We start from the raw sequence: 22,845 nt of genomic DNA on the forward strand, positions 1-22,845 counted from the left end.
ACTATATTTTTACTACCAGGTAGGCGCCAAAATAAGTTGACTGGCCCAAGGTAGATCACACTTCAATCTGGTAACAGATTGAAGCAAAATGTTTTTACTCAGGCAGTAAAATGTTTTGCCCTACTATGCTGTTTTGAGCTCCTTGGAAGAAAAGTGGGATATAAATGTAACAAACAAACCACATAACCAATAGAATTTACTTCCAAGTAAGCATAATTGTGTTTATGATGGTGGCCTTTAAAATTTTAAACAGATAACAATTCTAATCACATACATCACTCAAGATGCTTCTAGACAGATGACTCCTAGCACTAACACATAATTGCTCTTCCACTATAAGCTACAGCAGAATTGCAACTGACTTTCCTGACTATTTGGGAATATTTGGCATTTGGGCAGCAAATTCAGTAGTGGTGGTGCAAATATGGCAATGGCAAGGTGAGTCTCTAGTAGGTTCGGCAGGAGGCGGCAATGTACCCTCCCAACCCTGGAATTTGCTCATCCCTGCCTTAGAGCTACTCTTCCATCTTTTTTAAGAGGTGTAGTTTTGAAGTGGTTGGTGGCTTATAGGGTAGCTGAACCTATCACAAATCAAAACACATTCACTATATTCTTTTCAGTGGGCCCCATTGTTATCACCCCTTTATTATTATTTTTTTTTAAAAAACAATCTTTTAAGTTGTGCTAAAAATACTTTCCCGGATATTTTAAAAATATATTAAAATTGTCAAAATTCCACTTAAATGAAAGAGTGTTATGGAGGCATAGCCCTATAAAGCAAGATAGATATTTTACAACAGTGGTAGCAGGGGAACCTTTCCAGGCACCACCATTTTAGCAAGGTGGTTAATGAAGGGGGTAACTAGAAAGGACGTTTTAGTGAGCAATCTATGCATGTTTAGACAGAAAAAGTCCTACAACTCCCAGCATGCTGGGAGTTGTAGGACTTTTTCTTTCTAAATATGCCTAGGATTGTGCCCTTATTTTTTTTTAAATATTGTTATAGAAGGATAGCACTATACCCTTATAATGCTAAAGTACTCTTCCTTTAAAGTGGCACTAGAGGGGTTTAGCATGATATAGTGCTAAATCTAAAAATCATTTTTAAAAAAGAGATATTTCTAGTTACTGCCATTAAGATGGGCGATTAATAAATTTAATAATAAATAAATAAACAAAAACACCTAGCTAAAATGACAGTGGCTGGAAAGGCTTTCCTCCATCATTAATATAGCATTATAAGGCTCTATTTCTATACTTTTCTGTCATTTAAGTGGTATTTTGTTATTTTTAAATTTTTAAAGTTGGAAAAGTGTTCTAGTACTACTTAAAGACTGATTAAAAAATAAACTGGCAATAGAAATGGTGCCCACCAAAAAGGTTACTGGACATGTGCTGAATTATTATAGCTCACTGTCTATGTCAAAATCACACCCCTTAAAAAAAGACAGAAAAGTAGTTCTCTGAGCAGCTACACCTATGTAGAGTGGGCTATTCCATCCTTTAAAAAGAGACTGGATTTTCTTTCGTAAGAAAAAAGAAAGAAGCAGCACTGGGAGACAATTACAGATGTATGATGATGTCATGTGGACCTCTGGTAAAATGTGAGTGAACAAGTCATGGTGATTCTACAATAAATCTTAATCTAGAAGCAGCCTTTCACAAAGGATCATGCACTTTTATCACTTGTTAGCCCAGATTAATTTTCACCCTCTGGTTCTAATCTGTTTACAATGACTAGTGCACATAAAAGTGCTAATTTCATCTGGCACTGAAAGACAGTGGTGGATTTATCGCCACATGGATTGATTGGGCTAATAGGTAGCGACTGACCCAAGATATATTTATTTATTTATTACATTTATATCCCACTTTTTTTCCTCTTTTGAGGAACCCAAGGTGGCGTACATAACCCTCCTCCTCTCCATTTTAGCCTCACAACAAGAACCCTGTGAGGTGGGTTGGGCTGAGAGTCTGTGACTGGCCCAAAGTCACCCAGTGAGCTTCCATGGCCGAGTGGGGACTAGAACCCAGATCTCCTGGCTCCCAGTCCAACACTCTAGCCACTACACCACACTGGCTGTCCCAGTAAGCTTCATGGCTGAGGGGGATTCAAACCTGGGTCTTCCAGGTCCTAATCTTGACACTCTAGTTCACAGGTCAGCCCTTGGGTTTAGTTCATGGCGCCTTCCAATGAGTTTCAAAAACAAGCTATCACTTCAGAACTCTAGAAAAGGCAATCTATTGGGAGCGAGTGTAGTGGTTAGAATGCTAGGCTGGGACTCAGGAGATCCGGGTTCAAGTCCCCACTCGGCCATGAAACTCACTGGGTGACGTTGGGCCAGTCACTGACTGTCAGCCTAACCTACCTCACACTGTTGTTGTGAGGATAAAATGGAGGGAAGGAGGAGGACCACGAAAGCCGAACTGAGTTCCTTGCAAGAGGAAAAAAGGTGGGATATAAATGAGATTAATACATGAAAATAAATAAATAAATATTCTTCCCCTGCAGTCCGTTGGGCAGAGGGAGGGGGAGTGGCAGACAGAGAGAGGGAGAAAGAATGGCCGCACCCACTTTTGGCTCTGGCCCAACCCATCGCTAGCTTTGGCTCCGCCTCCAGACAGATTACGGAATGTGGCTCTTGACAGAAAAAGGGTCTCCCACCCTGCTCCAGCCAGGGGGCTGAAAATTACTTCACGTTCTGAAATAAACCACATTATGCATCTATTGAGGTCCCAGGCCAGTGTCGATTCAGTTCTTTAAAACTGAACAGCAGCCTTTCTTCCCTTCAGATCTGGAGACTGCACATTCAAGTACCACGAGGCATCTCTGGAGATCTTCTCAGACTGGCCCCTGGATTGAAAAATAAGGCGGAATTTACTGCCCCGGCAAAGCCAAGCTGAGGCAGACACCAGGGGGCCTCTCGACTGATGCAGTTCTCTGCCTTCTGGTGTCAGTGCCCCAGGCCTTGGATGGGGAAAGGGGAGGGAGAGGAGAAAGGCTATTTTTATCTCGGTTTCCTTTCCCTTCCTCCCTCCGAATTCCCCCTTGCAGAGAAAGGAAGTCATCAAGCAAATATTTCCCATTTCTTTTTGTTCCGGAGCGGCGGGCGCTTTAAGAACTGACCCTGCCCCTTAGCTGGAGGGAGGGGTTCCCTAGCAGATGACGTCAGCCGCACCCATTGATAAAAGCGCCGGGATTCCCTGGCTGCAAGCACAGGCAGAGCGCGCAAAAGTTCCGTCGCCGGCGCGCCACGTGTCTTTGTGCCTCGGGGAAAGCGCCGGGGCGAGGGCCGCCTAGCCGCCCCCACCCTCGTAGTAAGGAGCCCCATTAACCATGGAGCCCGCCTGTTTTCTCTCGCCTCACCCATTCAGCGACAGTGTTCTGGCCTCGGATCTGTACAAGCCTTCGCCGCCTTCGAGCGCGTCGCCCAAATCGGGCCGTGCGGAGCGCCCGAAAGCGGGCGAAGCCACCCGGATCATCAGCGACCCAGTCACGGGCAGGTCGTACAGCAAGGGCCGCCTGCTGGGCAAGGTGCGTGCGGTGCGTCTGCGCCGGGCGGGCGAGGCCGGGCGGCGCGCAACCGCGAGCAGAGCGGTTTGAACTCGCAAGGTCGCCGAAGGCAGGTGGCCTGTCCCGGGGCCGCCCCGCAGTGCAGGCGGAGAGAGGAGGGCCGAAGGCGGCGCCCCCCGCCCTTCCGCCGCGTGCTCGCGGATGGAGGGACCCGCGCGGGCGACCCTGAGGAGGGGCTGAAGGGCCAGTCCCTGCTTATTCCTCCTGCGACAGAGGGGGCTCGTTTTAGCGGCAGCGCGCTGCGGCGCTGGCCGATGGCTGCAAGCGGGGAGCTAAAAGCGCCTCATTGTCTGGCGCGGCTCTCTCCGAACGGCGCTTCCCCTTTCCCGGCCTGCGCTCACCCGATGCCCGCCTTGATGGTTCCCCCCCCCCCGCTCCCCTCCTCAAGGTTTCGATTGATCCGAGGCAGACATGTCTAGGCAAGGTTCTCTCCCCCCCTGCCCCCCCCCCGGTTGCGTGCGGCGCGAGTTGAGGGAGGCGATACTTAAATCCTGAACTATAACCGAATTCCCCTCTTTCAGCTCTCCCCGCCGTGCTTGAACGTACAGACCACGTCCCTCTTCCCTTCCTCTCTTTTTCCCTCTAGAAAGCCTGAGCGATTCTCCCTCACTAGCAACCGCTTTGTGCTCCCCGGGGAGGGGACTCCTTTTAGATAAGCATGCATGGACTGTGGAGCTAAGATCGATGCAGTGTTGTTGTGAAAGGAGGGAAACAGCTGTGGTTGCAGTGGTGACCGTTCACTGTTGTCAGATTATCGTCGTTATTATTATTCAAAAACATTATAGGTTATTATAGACGACCTCCTAGGACTTCTCGAAGGCTTCCAGGGTTTCACTTGACCCGGGGAAGGGCAGGATTTATGCCACAAGAAGTTTAAACGCTTTTTCCGTCAGTGTCCAGGGAATTCAGTGAGTGAAGAGCTGCCTTGGACAGGAGACCTTCCTTGCCTACTTGTAGGGGTTGTTAGAAGGTAGACCTCAGTTTGCTGGTGGGCTACTGGCAGTTTTTTGGTGGGCTTTGAGTTGGGATTCTTCCAAATACTGCACTGGAGGGCCCTTGGTCTGGTTCAGCAAGGTTCTTATTATTCTGGGATCCCTTAACTCAAATTAGTTATGCTGTAACTGCTAAGAGAGCTTGGGTGTCCACTCTTGCTTTGTAAATGTAAAACACAATCCATGGACCACGGGGGCGGGGGGGGGGGGAGTTGGGCAGGGAGTGTAAGACTGAAGGCTTCCTATAGGCTCCTTGGCCCAAATTCGTTGTAGCCCTATTGTAACCAAAGTAGGTGTTAGGAAAAATAATAAAAAGCAGGCCACTGCATCTGCACAATTCTAGGTCTTTACAGAGACAGTGTGCAGTGCTGGCCTTAAATCTGGGTGGTCTTGATTTAAATCAGCCTTTCCCCACTATCTACTCCCAGTGACCCCAGCCAGTATGGCCAGTGGTCAGGAACACTGGGAGTTGTAGTCCAAAACATTTGGAGGGCATCAAGTTGGGGAAGGCTGAATTAAATCCTGCTTGCATGGAGCTTTTAGAGTGGCCTGAGGCTAGTCATGAGTGCAGCCTAGCATCCTGCCCCCTCCTCTTGCAGGGTTGTTAGGATAGGGCTGCCCCGTTATATACTATGATTATCATGAAGGAAAGGCAGGGCATAAATGCAAGGTAGATATAGCTAAAGACCTGAGGATTAGATCCTGACATAATCTATTCATAGTTCGTCCAGGAGTGTTGAGTTGTTTGCTCAGCAACAATGGCCTGAATCCTCATGCAATACATGTTGTTGGAGTCTTAGAAATCTGTAGAGTCACAGTAGGTCTTTTTTTTGGGGGGGGGGAAGTGAGGTTTCAACAGAGTCATTCAGGGGTGCCTTGGTGCTTTAGAAGGATATATCTAGCTCTTATGGCTGTGAAGCAAGATGAAGCCATGTGAGCTTCCTAAAGATGCTGGAACTAAAAGAGGTCTAGGTATGGCTTCAGTGATTAGGAAAGGGCCCTTCTCCATGTTATCCCCCTTCAGTGAGCAGTTCCTTGAAGATTGCATTCATTCCACATATGATGGAATGGAACAAATGTCATCCTTTGTTCCGTTCTACATCATCATGCTTGGGCAAATGCAAATGTTGCACAGCAGCAAAGTTGCTACCAAGGTGTGTGTGAGCATGAATAGTTGGTGGTTGTTTTTAAGTGAGAAACCTTCCAAAGAGAATTAGTTTTACAGCAAATCTGGTACTACATAGTGGTGAAAACTGTTGGATTATATAGTGTAGGGAACAGCAAGAGGAGCAGGCACTAATGTGTCAAAAAAACAAGAAAGAAGGTATTCTCAGGTGCCTGGAAAAACTTTTTGTTGGGCCTGGCACATTTAAGGAAAAAATTCCGCAGGGGCCGCTTATTTTTTTTACAATTACACTGCAGAAAATCTGAATGTTTCCTGTGTTTCAAAATGGAATGCAAGTTTTTGTGTAGTGACAACCCCAGGATTCTGCTTTTCTACACATTTCCTAAAATCTACAAGGGCACATATCCAACACCAGGACATCTCATAATCACAGAGAATAATACGGTTTTGGAACCTCTGTCGTAATATGTAGACTTCTTTTTGAAACCTTTTTGTTGTTGAGCATTTCAAAACAGAGGAAGCATTGGTAAGGTTTTCTGTGGTATATTTGGAGAAGGATAAGTGGCTCCTGAGGGAGGAAACGTCTTTCTGAAATGCATTGGGCCCAATAAGACACTTTTCCAGGGACCTGAGAATATCTTCTCTCCTCTTTTGCAGTGGATCATATATTGCAGCCTTTCCCAACCCAGCACCCTTGAGATGTGTTGGACCATGAGTCCTATCATCCCCAGCCAGCAGGGATGATGAGAGCAGCTCCCATTGACATGGTGGCTGGGCATGATGGGACTTGTAGTCCAACACATCTTGAGGCTGCCAAGTTGCAGAAGCCTGCAATATATAGCATGGCATGCTATTTATATAGAAGTTTTAGTTTCCCAGTATGTGCATATGTATTGTTGCCTTGCAACTCTCCTGATTCAATTATCTTTGGTTTTGGATTTACAAAACAGCCACTCATTGAGCAATCTGTGTAATCAGATTTCAGAGTGGGGAGGGTAAAAGCAGCATATACACTGGAAACTGCTCTGTTCTCCGTGACCAAAGCTGGCATTGTTTCAAACATCTTGCTTTGAAGGCAGGGCTGTGTTTGTTGGTTGCCTTTGCCCCACATCAAACAATGTGATGTGTCATATGGAAAATCTGCTCATCGTGCATGGAGTTGTCTTGGCACTTCCAAGTTTACCCTGAGTTTGGTAGTATGTGGAGTTCTTCCTGTTCTTACTACCTCTTGAGAGATCTCTTTTGGTGATACTAGCCAGAGTTGTCTCTCTGGTGATGATACCTAAACCAGAATACTCTGCTGCAGAGAAACTAGTTCCTCTTTGTCCAAAATGTTGTATAGGTGTGAGGGTTATTTCGGGTAAGGTGTATGCTGCAGTGAAGGATGTGCTTTCTTCACTGCTGGAAAAACCTGTTGCTAAAGTCATCTTTTCATCGTTGGGTGTCCTGTGAGCAGGGCTTAACCACACTCTGCTGAAAAAAACATAATGCCAGTGGGTGTGGGGAGGCCCAGAGGAGTAGACACCAGCTCTAGGATAGTGGGAGGTGTGATGTGAAGTGAAATTAAACCTTGCGTATGTGTTAAAACCATATTCAGAAGATAAAAAATGTGTGTGTTTTTGGCAGGCCAGATATATATTTATCTATCTATCTATCTATCTATCTATCTATATCCATATAAATAGCTGTTCAAACTGGATAGCATGCTCAAATGTTTGAATTCGGTTATTTTTAAAATTATGAACAATAGTTGGAAAGGACTTTGGAGCTCATATAGTCTAAACCCCTACTCAGTGCAGGAAGTTGCAACTAAATAACTCTAGTGAAGGAAAACCCACCACCTCCTGAGGAAGTCTGTTCCACTGCCAGTTCTTAGCCTTAGGAAATTTCTCTTAATGTTTAGCTGAAATTGCTTACAACTTCCCCCCATTTGTTCTAGTTCTGCCCTCTGGACCAAGAGAACAATTCTGCTCCATCTTCCTCATGACATCAGTTCAGATACTTGGAGATTGCTCTCATGTCTCCCCTTAGTCTTCTCTTCTCCAGGCTAAACATACCCAGCTCTTTCAACCATTCCTCCTCATGGGCTTCCTTTCCATACCCCATAGCACCATTCTGGGTGCCCTAAATAAGTCACATGAATTTGCCCTCAAACATTTAAGCGGGTAGTGTGCGAACAACTGAAGTTCCCTCTGTTCGAATTACTTAAACTTGTCCGTCCTGGCTAGAAATTCAATGTGATTCTATCAGCCATATGCAGTGTACTTGCTGAAATAATAGAGTGGGATGAAAAGTACTAGGCATTGTTTTAAAACCTGGACCCATGGTACTGGACTTGTACACGCTCCTCGCCCTCCTAAGCAAAATCCTGCTTTCTCAAATGAGGGGATGCTAAACCAGCACATGCAGTATTGGAGATGGTGTTACAACCAAAGTCTGGCCTGCAGCACCATAAAGCAAAGGCCTGGTTGAGAGAGTGCTGTGCTGAATGAGCCGTCAGTGTGTTTTGAAGGTGTCCTTTAAAAAAGAAGAAGAGAGGCTGTGGGGTCATGATCAGTTATCACTGCCATTTTTGGCTCCCATTTTGGTATACTTTGCCTGAGCTGATGAGGCAATTATTGGTGGCATATGTTAGATCTTTCTCACACTTTAAGACTAAGGGATGACATCAGTCATGGGGCAATTGCATTTATGTGAACTCATCATGCCTAGGGCTGAATCTAGGCCTATACAAGTTCTGCTTCTTTGCTCTTTGTGGGCAAATTGTAGCTCTTGCCAATAGTTTTCATCTCTGCTTCCTAACATTCAGTGTTAGGAAGAGCAAAAGATCTGAGAAAATGCACCGTGTATTGCAAGTAGTGGAGGCTGATGGCTCTGATGTCAGTGAGGCAGTGAATCCACACCAGGTTTCAGTCAGAACCAGCCAGAACTCTGAAGTTGCTATCCAAGATGTGATAACTCCTTTAGAGTTTTGACTGAAACCTGGAGGGGATACAGCAGCCTCCTCTGGTTACAAGCAGACATATGTTTGAGGAATCATGAACTCTGGTCCATCTAGCTAGCCCAGTGTTGTCTCCTGAGTGGCAGCAGCAATCCAGGGTGTTTGGCAGAGCGTGGTCTTCCTCCTCATCTGCTTTCTGAGCCATCTAATCTGAGTTCAAACCTGGAATCTTCTGCATACAAAGCTTCTTGACCAAGCCATGGCACTTGCCAATTATGGGCCCTGCTCTTTTGATACCTGTTAAGAATGAATGGAAGCTGGCACTTGACCCAGTAACTCAAGGGAACCTAAAACAAAACGTGAGCCGTAACTTCCATCATTAAAGGGCTAAAAGTCTCTTGACCAGTGTTCTTGAGTTAGCCTGGACCAGTCTTCCCCAGCCTGGTACCCTCCAGATGTCTTGGACAACAGCACCTAGCATTCCTGACCATTGGCCATGATGGCCAAGTCTGATGGGATTTGAAGTCCAAAAAATCTGAAGAGCACCAGGTTGGGGAAGGCTGGCACAGACAGGGAGAAGGTAACTTCTGGTGGGAAGTATAATTCTAATGTTTGAATGAACTGGCTGAGGGCTTTGGCTACTCTGTTCTATTCAGAAAGCCAGTAGCTGATGTAGGTGCCTGGGGAAAATAGAGTACTCTGATACCTTCAGACAGGTTGCTTAGAGATCAAGGGACAGTAAATGGGAACTGTCTGTAGCCTAGTCTTCTAATTGCTGCCTCCTTGGTTTGCAGGGGGGATTTGCAAGATGCTATGAAGTAACAGACCTCTCAAGCAACAAGACATATGCAGTGAAAGTCATTCCTCACACCAGAGTGGCAAAGCCACACCAACGGGAGAAGGTATGTGTGGCACAGAGGCCCAAGCACAGTTCGGGTACATGGGGTTCTGCATATGTACTAGACACTGACTCTAAACCTGCTGATTTTGGTACTCCTTCTTTCAGATCATCAATGAAATTGAGCTGCACAGAGACCTGCACCACAAACACATTGTGAAGTTCTCGCATCATTTTGAAGATTCGGAGAACATCTACATCTTCCTTGAGCACTGCAGCAGGAAAGTGAGTCCCAACTTGTGCTCTCTCTGTACAGAGACCTGTGCCTCTCCTGAAGCACTGTTTATTTCTGTTATAGCTGCTCTTCCTTCAGAAAGCTGGCTGGTTCCATGGTGCTCCTAGTAGGCTCCCATACTACCTTGGCTTCATAGCAATAGGATCCTGTGCTCCCAAATCAGTCCCATTCAGCACCTGAGTGGGCCGTTGAAGCAAAGCTACTCTATAGCATTGTGGCAGGCTGTGCGCTGGTTGCACAGAACTGTTTCTCCAGGCAGGGCTCGCCCTGTTAGCTTACAGATAGAGCTTTCATTGGGGACTCTTCACAGATATGATGGAGTAAAGTATGCTTTTCTATTGCTGTGAGAAATGGTAGGAACTGGTGGTATTGGTTGCTCCAGTACAGGGAATTGCTAGACTAGATTGTCTTTCATAGTGTCAAAACAGTGGAACAACACAACAGCTGGCAGGCAATACTGCTGGCAACAGTTGTCCAAGAGTGCTGGGAACCATCTAGGTCAGACAGACTATTTACCGCACCCTTGGAAATTAATACAGGAATGTTCACTTCCAGGTTCCTTACCGATACTGGACTTGCACATTGCTACTTAATACGTCTGCCTTCCTCTTTGCCTTGCCCACTTTTTTTGTAGCATGCTTAGGATGATAAAATACTACATGCCTCTTATGTAAGAATCTGTCACGTAACTACCCTTGGTATGGGAGTTGTGGCTGCCAGGCATAGCTCTCACGCTACTTCGGTTGCTTGTTCTATTTGCAATTCAGCCCCTTGTAAACAGTAAGTCAGCCACTGGCATTTTAATAGTGTTGGCAGCTCTGGAATAGATCAAAGTTAGTATTAAACTGCCCAATAAGGATTACTTGTTGGTATAGTGCTTATATAGATAACATCAGGATCAACTCTTGCACTTGGCACAGGCACTGCTGCAGCTGAAATGAGCTGATCATTGGGATCTGAAGGTTTTCTCTGTTTAGTTCTGTGTTGCTTTATCTTCATGCTGTGTGCTTATAGGTATTGCATGTTTCACCCTGTCTACAGTCCACACATCCATTTTGCGATAACTGAATTGCCTTTTTCTTTTTTTTGTGGGGGGCTGGTCTAGTAGGGTCTCAAAATTAACCTGGGCTTGTAACCACCAACGGGTATGCAGGGAATACTGACAAAAATGCAGGCATGTACACAATTTAGAATCTGGAAATATTTATCTTGGTAAAAGCAGCAGAACATGCAGACACAGTCATAACTGGATTTAAAAGTTTAGAGGGTGGGAGAGGCTGGTAGTAGAGGGGAGCACTTTGGCATCATTTTTGGAAATCTGAGCGTGACAAGATGTCATCATGAGAAGTGCTGGTCGGATCCTCTCACCCATTCATTTGTTACATTTATATCCCAGTTTTCCTCCAAGGAGCTCAAGGCAGTGTACATAGTTCTCTCTTTGCCTCTATCCTCACAACAACCCTGTGAGGTAGGTTAGGCTGAGAGATAGTGACTGGCCCAGGGTCACCTAGTGAGCTTCATGGCTGAGTGGGGATTTGAACCTGGCTCTCCCCAGTGCTAACGCTCTAACCACTACACCACACTGGCTCTTGCATGCAATCTGCCAGGATAGTTAGCCATGTCTGAACAAGTAGTAGCCCCTAAGTAGCATCTCTGTAGCTAAATTTTTTCCTTTCCAGTCTTTGGCACACATCTGGAAATCCCGACACACCCTTCTTGAGCCAGAGGTTCGGTATTACCTCAAGCAAATAATCTCTGCCTTGAAATACCTCCACCTTAAAGGGATCCTGCACAGGGACCTCAAATTAGGTATGTACAACATGGCTGTACTCTTGTTTGAGTGTGGAATAAATCTCACCCAAAATGTGTTGAGTAGACGTGCATAGAACTTAAATTTGCATTCTTCTGAGGGGGCAATAGCCTTTAGCAGGCACCACCTAATCTCTCTGTAACTGTAGGCTAGAATCTTAAGAGGCAAAACTGGGATTCTAGGTGCTAAAACTTGTGTTAGACACTGACATTCTGCCATTGGGAGGGAAGTGCTGTGGTGACTGTTTCGTGACTGCCAGAGTCCTAATGCTTTTCTTCTGCAGGTAACTTTTTCATCAATGAAAACATGGAACTGAAAGTGGGAGACTTTGGTTTGGCTGCCCGACAGGAGCCTGCAGAGCAGAGAAAAAAGTAGGTAGTTCGGGTTTCTTTATGCTGTCTGGAACACTTTCTTGTGTTGCTTCTCCCCTCTAATGTGTCCCAACTTACTCTAGAGTAGGCACAAAGGACATTGGCTTACAGTGCTTCCTTGTCCTGTTGCCTCACTTTTTTTCTTCAGCTGTGTGTATGTTGGGGGAGGGGAATTGGAGGACAACAGGGACAGTGGGACTTGAAATAGACTCCTTTGCTTGAGCCTGGAACTTGATGGCCAGAGAAACAATGCAGTTACTGTCTATGCAGTTGTCTCTAAGGCAGAAGTCTCATGCTTGTACAGTGGAGGGAAACAATGTCAACCCTTATCTCGGGTCATGCCTCATGCAAAACATTGGCTGCTGTACTTGCTGGGATGGGCAACGGTACTGGTGGAAAGGAGTTCTGTGGGGAGATCTTGTGCATAACAGGTGGCTGTGCTTGTATACCAGCATGAGTGGGGAGGAGCAAGGGGCAGAGGCTCAAACTATTGCAGTTGTAATTTGGAAGCTGTGCAGGAGGCTTCTGGCAGGCCTGCTTGTTGGAGCAAGAGAGCGTGGTGTTGCTATTTTGTATGTTGCGCACTGGGTGACTGGAAGAGAAGCAGTGGGGCAAAGGGAGAGGTATCGGTCGTGAACGTGAAAAGGGTTTGTTGGGACCGATAGTGTGATGTTAGCTTGGTCTGCTGTGTGTTGTGGTGGTGGCAGTAGCAGGTCCTGTGGTGTAGCGAGTCTTGTATTGATGTATCAAAAGATGGTGGGGAAGGAAACTTTGAGAACATCCTAGGTGCAGTCAAGCTAATTGTCATGCATGCTCTGTTTTCCAGGACTATTTGTGGTACCCCCAACTACCTTGCCCCAGAGGTGCTACTACGACAAGGACATGGGCCCGAGTCAGATGTGTGGTCTTTGGGCTGTGTCATGTAAGTTCAAAGCTTGAATTTCACAGAAAATCTTTTACCGCCAAAGCAAGCCTGCAAGAAGCCCTATTCTGTACAGCTGAAGGAAAGAAGCGGGATCCTGTGGCTAGCGTGTTCTAGTACAGCCTAAAAGCCATGTAAGATTTGGCACTCACAGTGCGGCATCTAGGCTACACTAAAAGCTCAGGGTGGGTAGCAACTCCAAGAACCAAGGAAGAAGCTCCAGTGAAATATGGAGTAGGCAAACAGTCCAGATTCCAGCCACTAAACCAGTTTCAAATGAAGGGTTTTAGTGATTCCAAAAGATTCTTGGCATGTGGTGGTTTCATGGGGAAATGGTGGGGAAGCCACAGAGTAGGACTGCATGGATCTCTGCCTGGGTCTGTAACAAATAGATGATAATTGAAGAGTGGGCTCTCTTAGCCTTGGAGTCCTCAGTGGGATATACAAGAAAACAGTTTTCTCAAGTACAGTGGCATCAACCCGTAAAGGGCTTTGTAGAGCCAGCTCCTTGCATGGTGCTTATTTTAGCTCCCTCTTGCCTTCTGCCAATATTGAGGCATATGTGGCAGTTTGGCAGGAGCCTGACATGCCATGTTCCACGCCTGGTCAAACTTCCAAACATGCTTATCGAGGGAAGCTCCAGAATGCATGGTGCAAAGCAGTAGGGGACTGTAGCCAGCCTTTTACCAGTTGATGGGAAAGCTGATAAGAGTGTGGCCAGTTGATGCAAAGTGCCCTTAGCCGTCATGGTCATCTGCGCTTGAAGCTATGAACCTGAGTGAAGAGAGAAGGCTGGAGTCCTGATCAGCAAATTGGATGCAAACTGTATACTTGGCAACCAGTGCTAGTAAGACTTGATTGTAGCTGGGCCCATGAAGATAAGCCCAAAATAATAGCCTGTCTGTCTCCCCTCCCCCCTCGGTTTTTTTCTGGGCCACATGTAAGGCAGGCTGTTTGAGGGCAAATTTAAGTAACTGCTGCAACTCGAAAACATCACGATGTTGTTGCTAATCTTTCACAATCTATTTACAATTTCTTCAAAACAAATGGAAAAAGTGGCTGGCCTGCGGTGCCACGGGCAGCTATCGAGCTCAGGTGTTATTCAGCAGCTTTCCGGAGCATCTTAAAAAGCAATCATTTGAGCTTTCAGATCTCTCTGCCCTGGTTAGCCACAACTTCCTGTTAGTTTTCAGAACACATTAGATGGAAAATTTATCTCGAATGCTGGGCGGGGGGGAGGGTGGTCTTGAATGAGTAGCTGGATAGGGGAAACTTCATTCCCCTTCTCTGTCCTTCAGCTACGTACAGAACCCTCCCAGAAATGTTTGGTTCCAGTGGTTGCAATCCTATGCATATTTAGACAGAAAAATGTCCTGCAACTCACAGCATCCCCCACCAGCATGGCTGGCTGGGGCATGCTGGGAGTTGTAAGGCTTGTTTCCTGTCACAAGATTGCACCCTAAGATGCTTCTAGTTCTGATCACATGGCGAAGGGCTGTCATCTGCACTCCGGATGTGCCTCTGGCCTGCAAGAACCTGGAGCAACAGCAGTGCCTCATGAGCTCTGTTACAGGGAACACTTATGCTGGGTGTTGCCTCATGACAGCTTCCTTCACAGTTGCTGCTGAGTCATGTGCCAATTTAAAAGAGCCTGCCTATGCTGACTACAGAGCAGTGGCATCCTTGAGTCGCCCTGGTATTCACCACTTGCTACCTTCTTTCCCTCCACCTCTCCCTTCCCCCTGCATCTTCCTAGGTACACTTTGCTATGTGGAAATCCGCCTTTTGAGACTTCTGATCTCAAGGAGACCTACCGGTGTATCAAGCATGTCACGTACACGCTCCCAGCATTCCTTTCCATGTCGGCCAAGAACCTGCTCACAGGCATCTTGAAATGCAGCCCCCAGGAACGCTTCACACTGGAGGAGATCTTGGACCATGAGTTCTTCACTAAAGTGAGCAGCAATTTTTTTGATGTGTTACTTTAACTTTTGGCAGGGTTGCTGTCAGGGTAGGAAACTGGGTTGCTGTAAAGCGCAGTCCACAGTCAGGTGTGTCCATCTCTTTTGCTTGGTATGCTATCCTCTTAGAGGCAATGTCTTCAGGTGAAGCCTGTCATTGGGCCCCAGCAATGCAGGGATGGCAATGTCCCTGTTAAGAAGGGTGTTAACTCCGGGAATCCTGCCCAGATGGGAGTTTGGATAATTGCATCCTGCTTCTAATTAACACTTATCCTCATATGTCATTACTCTTAGCTCTGGCCTCTGCTGCTGGGCGGCCTGATTGTGATATTCTTGCTAAAAGTGCCTCTCATTTAGAGGACACCTTCAACACTATTCATAAAACTCCTGAATATGGGAGCCTCGGTGAAAAATGGCCAAAAATCTTGTCAACTTGGAATAGGGGCCTGAAGGAGCTGTTGGTGATCCAATAGACTGTGTACAATTGGTTCTGATGTTTTTTTTCAGATTTTCTAACAGTTTCCACTTTCTAGGGGTACACACCTGAGAAGCTCCCACCCAGCAGCTGTGTGATGGTGCCAGAACTAACCCCCCCAAACCCTGCCAAGAGCCTGTTCATAAAAGTCACAAAGACACTCTTTGGGAAAAGAAAGCCCAAAGGTAAGCTGTATGTCATGCTCTTCTCACAGCTGGCAAATACTATTTTAATACTAAGAATACTGATTAGGTGAAAGTAGCAACATGCCAGTCCCACCTGGAGGTATCCACCCTCTCCATTGCTCTGGATGCTCCCTCTGCAGGGCAGGAAACTGGGAGGTACTAAGGTTAGCAATAGGTTAGAATTGCAGCTCTTCACCACCTGGTACGTGGAATGTACAAATGTGGGGAAGGGACTGTAACCTGGATCCCTAAATGGTCATCACTTGGTAGGACTGGGGCCAGCTTGAGCTCATGGCTAGAGCTTCTGTGTCTGGCACCCCATCACCTAGCTGCCACTGCCTCGTAAGACCCCTAATGTCCCTACTTAACTGAACCCGCTTTCTGCAATATCTGCAGGCCTAGCCTGCTGCCTTGCATCAAATTGCCCTGCTACTAACCCCACCTTTCCCTTTCCAGTTAAGAAGGCCCCCTCTGAAGAGAGAGATGACATTTCCAAGTTGGTAACAGGCCTTGTGAAGACCTCCATCTGTAGGCAACTGAGCCATAAAACGGTTGAAGGGAATGAGGTAAGCTAACTGCAGGAACTTGGCTGGTCAGTTGGGCCTTTCCAAGAGGGAGGGAAGAGAAGAGAATTACCCAGGTAGATGCTGCCAGGAATGAAAGGAAGATGATGTGCTAAACAGGCTTTGTATCTCCTTAGGTCGCTCCCTTGAGTGGTCAGAGTCCCAGCTCTAGCCCAGTAGAGACGGTGGCAGAGGAGGGCTCGCAGAAGTCTATCTCCAGATCCATTCGTGGGATGATGGCTAGTAGCTGTGAAGGTGAGAAGTGGCAATGTCTCAAGATAGCAGCGCCTTCCTACAGGGCACCTTGATCTGATGGAATTGCTGTATGTCAGAACTTGGCCCAGCGTGGCCAAGCAGAATAAAGCAAAAATGAAAAGAAGCATTTCATCGTGGACTGTTGGATCCAGAGTTTGGGCTCTGAGTTTTGGTTCAGGCAAACTGCCATTTAACACAGGAAGTTCCTTCTCAAAATGGCTATTAGCTAGGGAGGCTATTAGCTCCATGCTAGAGGCAGGGTAGCTCTGAGTACCTGATGCTGGAGAGGAACAGAGGGCTGAAGCTTATATCTGCCCATTGCTGGATATGGATTCCCAGCTTAGATGGACACCTGGTTTTGTCAAGCAGATTTTTATGTTCAGAACCAGGCTGGAAATGGCTTACCTGCTCAGCATGGGAGCTAAGCCAAGGTCTTGGTTTCAGTGAGGTGGTCCTCTAGTAAAAATGGATTTCCTTACCACTCCTGTTCGAATTTTGAGCTTGACAAGTAGGAAACCCTTTAAGCCTGCTTCATGTAAGCTGATCCTGAATCAGTTGTATTTCTTCTCCTCTCTAGTATTTGAAGACTGTGCCACAGCATCAGCTGTCATTGAATCTGCCATCGGGCTGCTGAAGAACTGTCTCTCTGCCATGCCACCAGGTAACCCCTGAAGCCACAGGGGATATCTTATCACAAGCCCTGTATGGGATGATTGTAGACAAATGGAAGAGCTACTGCCTTGGAAGCTAATATTAGGAGTAGAAGAGGGAATGTAGGTGCAGTCACAGCTCTCCTAGACTGCTTATGGGGTGTCAGTTTTGTTCAGCCTTCCTGGGTCAGTATTGCTGGAAGAAAGGTCGCTGATGTTGGCGTTTGCACCCTTATTTCACCCTCAGACTGACTAGAATGGCCGTCTGTCCAGTACTTGAATTGCAAGGGACTATTATCTCTGGAATGTGGGTTTCTCGCCACTCTGATTAGGACCCTTGCTTATGTAGTTCTTGCCGGGGCATAGACCACATTCATATTCCAAGCATGTTGTCTTCTCAGTGAACCCATTTCAATACTACCTTTGGATTACCCTATAATATAATACTAACAGTTCAAGCCTTTTTTCTAGCTTCACTGAAACAGTATATTTTTGTTCACTGTCCAGCTGAGAGGAATCCTGCTTCTCTGGCCTGCCATGAGCATTTTGTTTGGGTGAGCAAGTGGGTGGATTATTCCAACAAGTATGGCTTTGGCTACCAGCTCTCCAACCGTAGCATTGGTGTCCTCTTCAACGATGGAACTCACATGACCCTCTCTGCCAACTGGAAGTGAGTGGAAGCAACAGATTGCCTGGGGGACTCTGTTGGGCTGGAAGTGTCTATACATGGCATCCCTTAATTGCAACTCAGGGTTTACTGATTATCATGGTGGGGAAAACAGCAAGATAGGGAAAAGAAGTGAATCCTTGTAACCAAAGGCATGGGAAAGAGAGCCAAAGGTAAGCCTGAAGGAATAAATTGTATCCCTGTGTGCAGTTATGAACTTAATACCAGCAGTTTAATGTGGCCGGAATAGTTCAAGTTTGTCCATGTGCAGTTTTGACTTGGGATGCTGCCATAGGTCTGATCCTGAAATACATTCAAGAAGCCACAAAAACCTTTAAAGCTGCACTGGGAGCCCTCCTTTTGCAGCATGGAAAAAGATCTACTTCTGTAAGCTTTGGCTGAAGGGCAGGGGTGAGCAGCTTGTAGATCAGAACATCTGGAGGGCCACAACTCCCATAATACCTCACTATTGCCTGTGCTGGCTAGGGCTGATGGGAGTTGTAGGCCAAAACATCTGAAGGGACACAAGTTGCCCACTCTTGCTGTAGGGACTTCTTCGTACAGGAGGTGGCTTGTTACCACCATCATTGAGTTGCTGGAGGGCAGTGCCTACATATGCTGCAAAATGCGTAGGTAATAACTCTCCATTTGATACTGCTATGTGTACATAACTACCATCTGTTTGACCATGAAATCTAGGTTCAGGGCAATTCTGGCTACTGTAGCTAATTGTGTTTGATTGGGTTTTAATGTTGATTTTTATATTGGACTGTGGTTTTATATTGAATTATTTTTATCACTGTACCCCATGCTGAGATCTATTGATATAGGGCAGGTTAGAAATACTTTAATAAACAAATAAAATAGCTGCATTCTCTTGCTCTTCAGGAAAGTACATTACAACCTGACAAACAGTAAGCATTTCTCCTTCCCGGCTTCAGCAGTTCCTGAACAGCTACAGGGGCAGATGGGAGTCCTGCAGTACTTTGCTTCATACATGGAGCAGCATCTCATGAAGGTGAGTAGCTTAGAGTAGGGTGCCTTCATGCCCAAGTAGCACTGGTTTGCTGACAGCTGAGTGGGATGTGGATAAAACAGCTGGCTTGCATTTCTTCTTAAAAACTGCCCTCTAGAAAGTATTTCAGACCATGTTCAAAGGAGAGTATCTCCCCAAAGACTTTCAAGGAATGAGCTAAAAGCACCAAAGTTTTCCTCCTTACTTTGACAGGCTTTGCTTGGCTGTCTAAACACAAAGTGTTCTGCACACCCAGTTTCCTTGACATGCCTTTCTACATGGCTGTGGCTTCTTCATATACTTAAGGAAGTCTCACTTGAAATTATACTAGGTGCAGAGGAAAGTTCCATCCTGAGGCTGAGATAGGTCTGTGGAATGGGCATGCTAATCCAGTTTCCTTGAATTTGGCCTGTACGATCTATGTACCTGGGCTATTGCATCCCAGTGCAAGCAAAGCTGTTTGCTCCTTGTCCTGGCAGTATGCTGGGAACAGACAGCTGGTGGATGGTGGCGCTGGGAGAAAACTGTTGGGACTGGGCCAACCATCTCTTATCACCGATTTCTAACTTCTCTGTCCTTCTTCAAAGGGAGGAGACTTGCCCAGCATCGATGAGACTGGGCAGCTGCCACTGCTGCTCCTACAGTGGGTGAAGACTAACCAGGCCTTATTGATGCTCTTTAGCAACGGAACCTTGCAAGTAAGTAATGGCACCATGGCCTTCATGTAGACATCTGGGGCCTGTGTCCTGTCCTCATTGACAGGTCTTTAGGGCAGCTGCACAGGCTGGCTCCTCATATCCAGCACCTCCAAACCAGCTGCTGTACACCGCCATGAGCTTATTTGGAGGAATGGCGGGGTATAAATAAATAAATAATAAATAAATGCCTCTGTGTGTTTAAAGCACAAATGCTCAAAACCTATAGACTAGGGGTGCATAACCTCAGGCTCGGGGTCCAAATCTGGCCCTCTGGTGTTCCCCATATGTCCATGCCCCTTCCCCTTTCTCCCGACCACTTATTGTTTTGTGATTTATTGGAATTTTTGCAGTTTGCTCCCCATTTCAAAAGGTTGACTTGCCTCTCCTAAGGCTTGGTTGCTGGCAGTAAGAGCTTTAAGCTGAAATAGGCTGGTGTTTTTGGTATTTGTGGCCCATCCCTTTTGCTTTCAGCCCTTCCCACCACTGGAATGTGACACCCGATAGCTTCTCCAAGTGGTATTCAGCCTTCAGGCTGAAAGAGGTCCAACAGCTCTGCTATAGAACCCCTCTCTTAAGGGCTAGGAAACAAGATTTATTTAACCACTTGGGCTTAGAGATGTGGATGGGCAGCCATTTTGAATGTTTGTGTTGTGCAAACCCAGTGAGGGTAGGTTGTTGGCATGGTTAACAAGCCACCCAGAACCCATGGGCTATTTTAGGGTTGTGGGTGGTTTGTTAACCACGCCAACAACCCACCCTCGCTGGATTTGCATGACATGACAAGGCTGCTGTCGAGGCCTGAATAGGCAACCTGGAACCTACAGATGCCACAGCTCATCATGTAGACCCAGTCAATAACTTCCTTCTTATTTCTTATTCACATAAAGGATGGGGTGGGAGGAGAGAACTACTGCCAAAGATCTGGGATGTGCTAGCTAATATCTAGATGCAGGTGTTGGTACTAAAACCAGTTGTGATTCCCAAAGTGTAGAGTGCTGGCTAGCTAGAAATAAGCCTTGGAGCACAATAAGCATTATGCATCTCATTTTTTCCCTAGGTGAACTTTTATAATGATCATACCAAGGTGATCTTTAGCAAACCTGACCACTCCTGCCTCCTTACCTACATAAACCGTGACAGGAATTCCTACACCTACAAGCTCAGTAGCATTGCAGAACTTGGCTGCTCACCAGAGCTCCAGCATCGTCTCAAGTACATCCTGAAACTGCTACAACAACGAGTAGATGCTTAAGGCTATAGGGTAGACTATTGGTCTCCCTGGAACTTCCTGTTCTTCCAAGAATGGTTGCGTTAACAGAAGAAATGGCAGCCAGGATTCTTCTTCCATGGATGCCCAATCTTCTAGAAGGGAAAGCTTCCAAGACCAAAACTGCACACATGTAGCTCCAAGCTGCTCTTCAGGACTCATCAACTTCTGGATGCCTACCACCAACTGCCTCTTCTTTCTTTTCAAAGGGAGGACTTTTCACTTGCTTTGACATGACTGCTCCAGTCCATAGTGGAGAGGTGTAGAGATAGATGCCTTAGGTTTTACTCCTGTGTGATCATTGCACAGTTGGTTACGTTCATGGTGTCACTGGGAAGGGAGGAACACCTGTGTGCTCCATATACTATATGAGGAACAAGGTAGGGTAAGCAGGCAGTGCGGAGGGGATGACAAATTTATTTTAAGAGATGGTTTCTGGAGTTTTTGTCCAAGGTCAAATATCTTCGCATCCCAGAGCCTGATGGGTAAGAGGAGTTTGAGTTCAGTCCATGAATTCAAGATGAAGTGGGCTCAGTTGTGAGCTGTTCCAGGCCCTTGCTACACTACTGCTGTCTGCTCATGGACTTACTGTGCTGCTTGGAGTTGCATCATTTGCCAGTCCTTATTTGGCTCTGATTCATGGACCAAATGAGAAAGCTGTGAATTGGGAGTGGCTACCCTACCCAGGGAAGAAGGAAGTCCTGTGCAACAGAGCAGCTGTAGCATGCGTGACCACTCTGCCAGGGAGCCAGGCAAATGACTTCCTTGCTTTAGCTGTAATATAGATAGAAACCAAGATTCTGGGTGTGGGGGTGGGGAATTGTAGCTGGCTATCTCCTGGAGTTAGTAGGGAAGAACTGCTACAACTTTAAATTTGGGAGAAAGAGTTGGGCTTAAGATAGCTGAGTCTTCAGCCTTGGATCAGGGTCAATTCAGACTTCTAGTGCTGCTGCTAAGCACTTGAGGTGGTGAAGATGTTGGGTAATGGTACTGTTACACTAATTAGGCAAATGGGACTTCCTTTTTATTTTTTTTTTGCTGAAACTGTGAACACCCTATTTGCCTCAGTTTCTTGGCTGCTTTCACTCCAAGATGCAGCGGAGGGATTCTCTAAATTGCTATGGTACAGACTTGAACAGCTTCAAAACAAGCTGCCCACTTGGTGTTTTGAACTTGACAAACTGTTCAGCTGTGGAGCCTAAGTGGTGTGAACATTCTAAGATTTATTTATGTATTTATATGAACTATTTAATTTATTTTGCACCCATGTCCTGTTGATCATGCACACCATATCTCCCAAAACCCAGCAGTTTGATTACAATAAAACTCAATTTTTATTAAAAAGCAAAGAGAAATTGTTACTTCAGCTTATAACAGTATCGTGTTGATCAATAGCTGGCTAGATGGGTCCTGGTGTGGAGCTGATACAGCCCTAAACAAGCTGTATTGTAACTTTAGTGCTCTGAACTACAAGACGGTATTCCTGCTATGGAAAGTTGCTTCATCTGTACGTGTACATCTCCCCAGTTCACCATGTGGTCATTTCTAGCTAGGCAGTAGACATACTGTGTTCTGGCCAATCATTTGCTTCTGTATCCCATAATGTGGCTTTTCCCTTCAAAGATTTAATGTTCATGCAGACATATTAAGCCCAGCTGCTATGAATTGACCCTGAGCAGCGGCTTAATGCCGAAGAGGGAGGCATCAAGAACAGGGCGGGACCCCTAGGCTGCTGTGCAAATGCGTAGTTGTGCATCCTGAAGGACTGGACTGCACCCTACTGCTAGCCTGCTCATGCCCTCTATGTTCTCTGAGGGGCTTGGACGATACTAGGGATATGCAATTTTGTTGTCGTTTGCAAATCATGCAAACATGTCCCATTTGCAATTCTCATGAAGTCTTTGCATTTCTCTGAATTTGTGTTCACATTCAAAAGCGCCCGTTTGAGCAAGTGTGCATTTGTGCAAAACCTGTGCATTTTCACAGTTTAGCCTGTATGGGGGATTGTACATTTTTGGCTGGGAAAAATGTGCATGTTTTAAAATGTGTATTTTTCAAATGGGACATTTTAAAAATGTGTATTTTCCCTGGTCAAAGGGAAAAAAATGGTTTGTGTTTGGGAATGCAGGTGAGCAGAAACGAGCTTTGAGGAAGAACTTGGAGAACCTCAGCTAGCTCAACCGTTGCATGTTTGCTCATCCTAAAAAGGCACAGCCCTCACCTTTGTGGCATTAGCTAGC

At 46.2% G+C, this 22,845-nt stretch overlaps 1 protein-coding gene across 1 annotated transcript; it reads left to right on the plus strand.

The window, feature by feature from the left end:
* Positions 1 to 3,216: 3,216 nt before the first annotated feature.
* Positions 3,217 to 21,968, plus strand: PLK3 (polo like kinase 3). The gene is made up of 15 exons (XM_084852652.1): positions 3,217 to 3,535; positions 9,428 to 9,535; positions 9,640 to 9,756; positions 11,446 to 11,575; positions 11,860 to 11,947; positions 12,774 to 12,869; positions 14,626 to 14,824; positions 15,364 to 15,490; positions 15,947 to 16,056; positions 16,191 to 16,308; positions 16,886 to 16,969; positions 17,466 to 17,628; positions 18,514 to 18,643; positions 19,228 to 19,338; positions 20,396 to 21,968. Exons 1-15 carry the CDS (start codon positions 3,338 to 3,340, stop codon positions 20,588 to 20,590), a joined length of 1,974 nt encoding a protein of 657 aa, XP_084708778.1. The 5' UTR covers positions 3,217 to 3,337; the 3' UTR covers positions 20,591 to 21,968.
* Positions 21,969 to 22,845: the final 877 nt, after the last annotated feature.

The sequence above is a fragment of the Heloderma suspectum genome, chromosome 4, assembly GCF_057233095.1.
Source record: "Heloderma suspectum isolate Gila_16-S chromosome 4, 16-S_ref, whole genome shotgun sequence".
NCBI classification, from domain to species: domain Eukaryota; kingdom Metazoa; phylum Chordata; class Lepidosauria; order Squamata; family Helodermatidae; genus Heloderma; species Heloderma suspectum.

What these genes read in the sequence shown, in the direction of transcription:
- PLK3 (XM_084852652.1), top strand. Translation starts at nt 3,338, where the DNA reads ATGGAGCCCGCCTGTTTTCTCTCGCCTCACCCATTCAGCGACAGTGTT. An exon ending in GCACAGGGACCTCAAATTAG is followed by an intron (nt 11,576 to 11,859) that starts GTATGTACAACA and finishes TTTCTTCTGCAG; the next exon opens with GTAACTTTTTCATCAATGAA. An exon ending in AAACGGTTGAAGGGAATGAG is followed by an intron (nt 16,057 to 16,190) that starts GTAAGCTAACTG and finishes GTATCTCCTTAG; the next exon opens with GTCGCTCCCTTGAGTGGTCA.